Source organism: Pundamilia nyererei, unplaced genomic scaffold (assembly GCF_000239375.1).
Source record: "Pundamilia nyererei isolate P.nyererei 1_Seehausen unplaced genomic scaffold, PunNye1.0 scaffold00139, whole genome shotgun sequence".
NCBI classification, from domain to species: Eukaryota; Metazoa; Chordata; class Actinopteri; order Cichliformes; family Cichlidae; genus Pundamilia; species Pundamilia nyererei.
The window spans coordinates 1,082,003-1,091,102 of NW_005187540.1; the positions used below are offsets into that span (position 1 = coordinate 1,082,003).

At 52.4% G+C, this 9,100-nt stretch overlaps 1 protein-coding gene across 3 annotated transcripts in view; it reads right to left on the reverse strand.

Moving 5' to 3' along the window:
• The window catches only part of LOC102199868 (sodium bicarbonate cotransporter 3-like), a 24,279-nt gene that overhangs the window by 7,997 nt on the left and 7,182 nt on the right, over window positions 1–9,100 (reverse strand). Inside the window, exons 3-10 of one of the 3 annotated variants that reach the window (XM_005744158.2) lie at window positions 8,407–8,488; window positions 7,250–7,390; window positions 7,034–7,172; window positions 6,489–6,649; window positions 5,917–6,066; window positions 3,936–4,277; window positions 1,517–1,632; window positions 217–264 (exon numbers count right to left, since the gene is read on the reverse strand). In XM_005744158.2, the coding sequence (XP_005744215.1) occupies window positions 217–264; window positions 1,517–1,632; window positions 3,936–4,277; window positions 5,917–6,066; window positions 6,489–6,649; window positions 7,034–7,172; window positions 7,250–7,390; window positions 8,407–8,488 (1,179 nt within the window). Of the gene's footprint in view, window positions 1–216; window positions 265–1,516; window positions 1,633–3,935; window positions 4,278–5,877; window positions 6,067–6,488; window positions 6,650–7,033; window positions 7,173–7,249; window positions 7,391–8,406; window positions 8,489–9,100 lie in introns of all 3 variants that reach the window. The other 2 variants (XM_005744162.2, XM_013913608.1) reach the window with 2 other exon arrangements.

Consider the following 9,100-nt stretch of genomic DNA (forward strand, 5'->3'; position numbering starts at 1 on the left):
GGAGGAGTGAACAGATCCATGAGTTTGTCATGAATCTGAGTTCCTGTGTAAATAAAGTTCGATTGAATAAATCAATAAAAACATTTTTCCATCCAACACTGAAACAGCTGATGGTCACAGAACGCCACAGACAGCCAATCACAGAGCACCACCACGATGAGTCACAGCACAGGCTACACTGATTGGCCGAGGGCCGGCGACTGACATGTGACTTACTGCGGGCTTCCTGCTGGCCGCTGGCAGCAAACAAACGCAGTCGCAGTCCTGCTGGGAAACACAACACAGCTTCTGATTGGCTCGTTCGGGGACTCGCCGTCACGTGACCGAAAGCTCAGGTTCTGTTTGCACCTGGAGGCAGGTGTGGCTGCACAGCTGGATGCTCACTGGATGGTTTTAAGAGTTTGAGCTCCATCGTCCAATAGCGTCACAGACTGAAGCAGGAAGTGGAATTCATCTCTGTGTTGCGGATTTTCTGCTGTGACGGACCAAGTCTCCTGATTTCATCCTTAATGTAAGCAGATACCCGATGACCTGCTGAACCACGGACGCAACGATCCGATGCTTGGATCGGACATCAGGCTGATCCCGACGCAGAGTCGGATCTACTTGATTCAGAGTTGATCAAATCTGCATTCGATTTACACTTTTGTCTCCAACACTTTGCAAAAGCAAACGGATGTTCTGCTGTGCAGGAAAGCCTCGTGCTGCCTTTCAGCGCATTACTGTGCACGTTAATCTGTGACGATGTCGTTGCGTTCGTTCGCGGCGTGGAGGAAGTAGGCGGCAGGTTCCTCCACCCACAGCTTCTCTTTCATGTGTGAAAGTCAAACATAAACCACTGAATTAAAGCGACCCGTCCATGAGGTCACTCAGGACCATCACAGCTTTAATTCTGCAGGTTATGCCTACGACTCGAGGAGTGGAGGCTCGGTGACAGTCAGTTTAGACTCCGCCACATTGGCAGGTTACTGTGTGAACCCGCCCTGAGCTGCGAGGCCACCGTGTAACCTGGATTTAGTTCTGACGGAGCGCCAGCCTCAGATTTCCGGGTGTGGGAGCTAAAAACGTGTTTTTAACCCTTCAGAAGTTTCATGTGGTCATTTCCTGTGCATCTCTGTGCACTTAAAGGGCCGGAGCTCTGAAGACGCTCACCGTCTGAAGGTAAACATCTCTGATTGGGTCAGAGACTCACAGACTGAACGTTTCATCCATCTCGGTGCTTCTGTGAGTTATTAGCCTATCACAGTGCGTCTGATAGGCGGAGCAGCGTCAGGGTGGAGCCTCCTACACCCACCAGCCCACAGCTCAGGGATGTTTCAGTCCCATCTGAACACCAGCTGATGTGTGAGGCTTCATGTAGCTGGCAGGGGTCAGAGGTCACAGTGGTGCAGCTCTGACCTCTCACCATTAAAGCATCTCTCACCTCCCTGAAGCTCCAAACATTGGAAAGCTGCAGGGAGCAGCAGCCGACCTATAAACCACCCAACCGGCGTGTGAGGCGGAGCCCCGCGTTTACCTTGCTGAAGTCCACCGTGCTGTTCTCCCGGCTGCCGCTGCCGCCGTTGCCGCGACTCTCGGCGTTTTTGTTGTCGTCGAGGTTTCCGGGGGCCGACTGAGGCGACGCCAGCAGACCTGCAGAGCCACAAAGACCACAGAGTCACACGCAACATCTGCAGCAGCTGTCTGCAAACACACAGCCGTGTTACTGACACACGTGACATCACCGCCTCCTGACCCGGCGGAGTTCAGTCTCAGAATGAGATTCCTGCTCGCTCACGCTGAAGCAGAGCGCGGTGCGGGCAGTGACGCGGTTTCCTGGGTTACATCATTGTTAGTCGGTGCGCAGCACGCCTGTGGTCACAGAGCGCCGCGCAGCAGAGTCTCGGCTCCACGAACGCGGTCAGCACAAATCAGCTTCACGTCAGCTTTTCACGCTTCAGCACCTGAACAGAGTGATGAGTCGGTGGTCAGGTGATCGAGCGTCAGCGAGTTTTGATTCTTTCACGGATCATTAATGAACAGGAAGTGCCGGGAGTCACTCGAGCGTCCAGAGTTCTCTGCCGCCAAACACCGCGACGCAGCAGAGAAAACAAGCCGACCTGCTGGGATGCATTTTAATAAATCATCCGTTTCCACTGCTGATGACCTGCCCCTGGACCTGCATGCCTCTGCCCCCTCCAGCCTGTGTTGACTGTCTGCGGGACGTTAAAGCCTGGCTGTGGCATAATGTTCGCACCCCAAATGACAATAAAACAGAAATGACAGCTTTAGAGGCGACGGCCCTCTGGGCCACCGGCCCTCTCGCACTGTCAGGAACACTGGAGTATGTTTGCATAGCTCCCTCAAATTAGAGAAGCACTAGTTTCTATCAGTAGGGCGGCTCGATTATGGCAAAAATGATCATCACGATTATTTTCACTGACATTGAGATCTCGATTATTTGACGATATTTATTTAATAACAATGTGTTGAATAATGACTTAAAAATAATATAAAATAGTGCAAATGTTTGCAATATAAAAATAAATGAAAAATGTAAACATCTGTGTTTCGTGAACTTTGCAGTGTTGCTCTGTGGTGCAGCTACACCGTAGCAAAGTTCACACACTGTGTCCACTTGATCCACGTCTGACTGAACCTGTAATGTTTCCACACCACTGAAGCTTTTTCTCTTTCCAACCAGCGGCAGTCACTCTCCTCTCCAAATAACTTCTGCTGAGCTTCCCTCTTAATTGTTGTGACGCGTGTTCGAAACGCAGAGAGGTGCGCTCGATTTGCCACACGGAGCAGCGCGAGAGTAAAGCACGAGGGAGGGGCTAATAATCGGCTCAGTCATTTTTAATGATCGTTGAAAGCCCAGATCGTAATTTAGATTGAAATTCGATTAACTGAGCAGCCCTAGCATCAGCTACACCAACGTGCCAAAGCAAAGCGCCACGTCCCACTGAAAGACTTTCCCCGCTCTCAGCACTTCTGGACTGGCCTCCCACTCTCTCCTTCAGCAGTCGCTTCAAAATGCTGCTGCGCGCCTCTGAACCGGCATCAGAAGGTACGATCACATCACTGCAGTCCCAGCTAGCTTACACTGGCTCCCCGTTAAATACGGGATTGATTTTAAATTCTCTTGCACACTTTTAAAATGTGAAATAAGCTGGCGCCTAGCTACCTAACTGATCTCCTCCACTCGTACAACCCCAGGAGAGCACTAAGATCGAGCTGCTGATCGATGGTCTGCTAAGATGTGCTATAGCAATAAACTTTCATTTGACCGCGCTTCTGACGGCGACACAGACGGTGAACAAGTTTACAATACAAGGAAACATGTAGTTTTTGGTGGGTTTTGTTTTTTTGTGTAGTAAGACCACAAAAGTTCAGACGTCCTGATTTCCAGATCTTTAATGTTTCATAAAGGAGGGAAATGGACTCAGATCGGACCAGAGCCGCCTGTCAGAGCGAGGGAAACAAACATGCAGACTCTAAGTCGCTGCAGCTAACAGCTAACAGCCTGCTAATGACAGGCAGCCGCCTGATTCCTTTCTGATTGGCTGAAAACAACATCTGAGGCGCTTCACGTGTGACCAGAGGCCGGTTTGTTAACTCCAGCAGAGGCTAAAGGAGACCGAGGATCCAGAGGACGCTGCCGTTCAACCTTCACCTGTTAAAAAAGTTTGTTAACAGAAAACCTCGAACGAGACTGGATGTGAACACAAACCCAGGCTCGGACACTGCAGGTCCAACATTCACGCAGCTCAGTCTCCAACAGACTGACGGCAGCAAAATAAACCAAAAACATGCAAAATGACCCCGCCCCCAAATAAGCTGCCAGTCTGCCAACATTCGTCCAATCATCCGTCTCCAGCTTCATCAGCACGTTAGCGGGCATGCTTCAGTGTCAGAGCGTGGAAACGGCCGGAGGAAAGCCGTGCCGTATTTGCCTGTTTGAGGAACCACGTCGTCTTCATCTCCCAGGTGGAACACCTCCTCCTCCTCCTCTTCTGGGGGGTGCACCACCACCTTGGGGAGCCCCACGGGAGCAGAGGAGCGGCGTGGAGAGCCACCGGGGACGGGAAGGGCGAGTCCGTGAGGCTGGCTGGGTTCGGAGAGGTGACGGCCGTAACGATACAGAGAGAGGTCGGTCTGCGACGAGGAGGCGGAGCCGGGGAGGAGGTGCCCGAACGGGCCTGGGGTCCTCGCAGAGGGGGGTGGGGTGGAGAGGTCGAAGGAGCCCATGGAGCAACGACGGAGGAGAGAGAGACGAGAGGAGGACAGACCCTCCCCTGAGGAGGAAGAGGAGGAGAAAGATCATGATGATGAAGAACGATGCTGCAGGAAACACCAAGCCAGCGTGCATGGATCAGTGAGTTAGGACGCACGTCACACCAACATCGGCTTTCTAAAGCTAAACCTTCCTCCACCAATCACGAAGCTCCGCCTTTTCTTTACGCCTACCATCAAATCCAAGACATCTGGATCGGTCCGGGACCGATTCAATTCAGTTTGATTTACACAGCAGCAAAACCTCAGCGCGCGTTTTATTAGAACCAAGTCCTGCTCGTCCTGAACGAGCCACAGCAGCCTCATGCAGAGCGGTCTGTGCCGGTTCTCGGTTGTCCCGGGCGTCCGAAGTGCTCAAGCGGAGGGCAGCCGGACGACTTCTGGGTTCTGGACGATGTTTCGCCTCCATCTGAGGGCGTCTCAGGTATCGCACCTGTACAGGGGTGGTCACTTTGTAGGCGGTAGGACATTTGTGCGTCGCTGCCTCACCCTCCCATCGTGTCAGTTGGACACAGAAGTCGTCCGGCTGCCTCCGGACCCGAGGGACAGTCACCAAGCTAGGATGAACCTGGCGCTTTCAGCCTGTTTGAAAAGTTTAAGAAGCAAACACTTTCTGTCTTTTAGTTACAGTCTTTGTTCAGGTAAAGGCAGCAGGAGGGCCACCCTCGCTCTAACTACCCGTCTGCAGTGAACACGCCAATTACTGAATGTTTACTCCATCACATGCAGGAAGAGCTGCTGTAACTGGGCATCAGCCCACTCAGTCCACTGTGGTGGAGAGCAGAGGAACACACCGAGCCGGGAGCGTCGTGCTGGAGGCGATGACCTCGTGAAGCTGATTACAGCTGCAGTCAAAGTCTGACCCTGAGCTCTGCTCTGATGTCTTCAGCTTTATAAACTGTAGGAAAGAGTCAATCTGAAGAAAAGCTCCTGAACTGACGAGCAAACGGTAAAAGCTGCAGCTGATCGGTCACGTAGGTCACACGCACGTCAGACGGCTCAGCGCCTGCAGATGGCGTTCGGCCCGAGCAGCATTAAAACATTCCTCTCTCACAAACAGGATCCAGGAGTGCGGATGTGAAAACGCCGACTCCGCTCATGCTGTTAGCTGGTTATTAGCTCAGCGAGTCAGCGGGTCCGGCCAGGTCAGGGAGTCCCGGTCAATAATAAACAGGGTGAGGTCACAGCAGCTCAGGTACGGGCAGGTGAGAAACCAACCGGAGCCAGCACTCATCACAATCACTCAAAAACCACGGCAACGGCACCATGCAGCAATACGAGACCCGTCGTCTTGTCACCCCTTTACCTCGACCAATCAGGACGGACAGACTCTACATTCTGCCCGACAACAGAGACAAAGAACTAGGAAAGAAAACAGTGCATTACTTAGTAAAGAACTCGTAAACCTACCGCCACGCTGGTTTGCAGCGTGCCGCCGACCCGCTGAGGTCATTTAGACCCCCCGGTTTTTAAACAGTGCAGAACTAAACCCTGCAGAGCCCGAGCAGCGCCAGACGTCAGGAGGGGTCAACCCGAACTGGCCTCCTGCAGCTCGTCTCCTGACCTGCAGGTGCGAGGATGACAAGAGCGCTGCGGTCTCACCGTTGCGTTCCAGTAAGTTTGGCTCCGAGTATTTCTTGCCTATGTCGGCAAAGGATCGGACCAGCGGGATGCGGTTGCTCAGCTTCTTCTCATTCTGATGGTGGTGGCGCCTCAGCATGGCCTCCCTCACCTTCTCCTGCGCGCCCTCCTCCAGCTGACCGGACGCCAGCATGCTGTCAATCACCATGTCTGCGAGGAAGGAGGACAAGAGGTCAGCTGATGGACACAAACGCACTGCAGGTTTATGTTCTGAGGAGGAAATGAAAGGCGTGCAGCAGAATCATTTATCAAACGCCTTCGCAGCAGCCTTTCACTTCCTCTTCTCTCTGAAACAAGACGTCAGAACTCGCCCTGAATACCAACTTTCTAGAGATTGGCTGATGCCTGGAAGCCTGCTGAGGGGCAGCTTATACCAGCAGGAGGAAACCAGAGAGCTGCGCTTTCATCGTGGCGCTCTTCGTGGCGCTCTTCGTCTCCAGCAGCTGATCCAAACTAGATTTAAAGCTCAAGTGTGGTTTTAGCACGTTCCGACCTCCTCTAGATTTAAACACAAAGGTCGTTTTTGGAGCAGCGTATCGAGTGATGGGACGAGTTCCCGACGGCGCTCTGACCTGCGATCTCCTCGATGGAGCCGGCTCTCATGTCGAGCAGCACGGTGCCGTTCAGGATGCAGGAGCGCAGCTCGAACAGGCTGTGCAGTGACAGCGTCGCCACGTAGGGTTTGCTCCAGCGCTCGCCGCCGTCCTCAACGTCCTCCTCAAACTTCAGCCACCTGAACAAACACACACACAGCCGAGTGTTGACATTTGAAGAACGCCAGGCGTCTGATTCGTGCTAATGCTATAATGCTACACTAATGTGGGCTGATCCACTTTGCTCTGCTGAGTAAATAAGTTAATCTGAAGGTTTCCAAACCACACGACTCGGCCTGCCTTCATCGGTTTCCTCTCAAATCCAGTGAGCCTCGTCTTCCTCGTCCTCACAGCGCTCTGCAGAGTCTGGATTAGAGAGGAAACCTCTTTAACCAGAGTCAGAAACGCTGAACAAACCAGGCCTCGCCCCTGCACGGCGGGAGGATCGCTCCTCACAGCTCTGCAGCGTTATTGGAAAGATTAACGTCTGAACGCAAAGCAGAGAAAGAGCATAAGCGCCCTGCCTGGCCGTCTCCTTCCACTCCTGCATGTCTCCGTCTTTGAAGGCGAGCTCATCCAGCTCGGTGAACAGGTCGTGGGGGATGTGCTCCTCGTCGTCGTCCTCGGTGCCGAGGATGAACTGGACCCTCTGAGACGGCGTGTCTGCGGGGACACAAACGCTTCAGCACGCCGCCGTCCTACAGCTGGCCCGTGTTTGTTTATCCTCGTTCAAACCTGACCGTATGACGGCGACTCTCGCCCGTCCTCCCGATCCGAGCGCTCTCTGCGCTTCCTGTGATGTCGATGTCCGCGGTGACGGTGTCTTCTCCGGCTCTGGCGGCCCAGCGGAACGTGCACGCCAACGTACACCGCCCTGTGACCTGACGGAGAGAAGCAGAGGGGTCACATGAGTTTGTTCTACACCTCCAGTGATAACAGAACGCTGGAAACAAACACGTGAGGGAAACACTGAAGGCGCTGCTAACACGGGAGGCGTGCGGCACAGCTCGCACTGCACGCTCCGTTTCTCCTTACCTCAGTAACGTTCGTCGGATTTTCTCTGGCTGCGTGTCGACCTCTCACTCAGTTGTTTGTTTAAAACAGGACTGTAATAAACTAGTAATAACATGAAACAACCTACAGCGTCTAACGAGATGTGAACTGAAGCTCCGTTTGAGTTAAAGATGCTTCTTGTAATTACCGTGACCTCACTATTCGTGTTTCCCTGCAGGGCCTTTCAGAGGTTTCCGGGAGGCTCGGGACTCAAACTGCACGGTTGTTGGAAATCGTTTGATTTGATGCCGTTGATGCCAAAAATAATTATTTTTGTTTTTTCCTGCAGTTTATAAAAATTGTTGCATCTCAAAAATGAAACTAAGGAGACAAAATCCATTTCCTTCATGCACACACATGATTAAACTCTGGGATACAACGGTTGCACTGATGGCACTACGGCAGGTACAAACATACAGCTGGGCTTCAAAGGGTTAACGACTTAGCTGAAAATGACAGGAGCTGCAGCACATGCACCACACGGGGGTTCGTACGTGCTTTAGTTCCTCTTTCTGAACACGCCACCTCACAATAAGAGCTGAGGTCACGTGAGTCACACTCCATGTTTGGCGTGTACACGTCACGAGATTTCATTTCCACTTTTTCTGCAGAAATGACGTCGACACACTGCAGACTGTTTACGGCTGTTTCCAAGTTTGACATATTTCTTTCTGAAATATTTTAAATCATCATTTTCTTGAGCCTCAGGCTGTGTGTGTGTGTGTGTGTGTGTGTGTGTGTGTGTGTGTGTGTGTGTAAATGCGGGCTGAGTCATTTTGTTACTGTGTGTTTGACTGTAAACACACACTGAGGCACCTTTGTGTGTGTCGGTGTATAAACTCACTCTCCAGTTCCTCTTTCTCAAAGTTGGTGTAAAGGGTGGAGCTGGTCTTGCCCTGGTCCAGCACGGCCTCCTCATCGTTCCCCTGCAGAACACACACAGACCCACAGGTGACCTGAGAGTGGGTTTAAACGAGTGTTTATCAAACTCATTTTCCAACTCTGTGTAAACACGGTCGCGTCAGCCTCAAAACAACGGCGAGGCTTTGGAGACAGACCGTGAGTGACGTGAGGACGGCTGCTGAGGTCACGGCGTGTTAGTTGGCACCGGGAGGGCAGCAGAGTCATCGCAATCACAGCATCTGCAGCTTTAAACACTGACACGCCAGCACGCTGGAGCCTCGCCACTCAAATCAATCACCAAACAATGTCACAGTGAACGGGCAGGAAGTTACTGTCAGCCAAGGAGTCTGGCTCCGCCCACAGCTGATGGGAATGTGTGACTAACTGTCCAACAGGAAGTGGAGCAACAGCTGGACATCAGTAGGGTGAGATGGAGACAAACACAAAACAAAAAAGACCAGGAAAGAAGAGGACGCGTACCCGCGTGCGCTAAACCGAGCGTGCTCCACTAACCATAATGACCTATGTCGACCGCCCAGAGAGAGAGACACACACACACACAAGTTTGATGTTGGTGTGTCAAACAGGAAGTGCAGCTCCACACTGGCTGCTTTTTAACAACCAGCTGTCTGTTT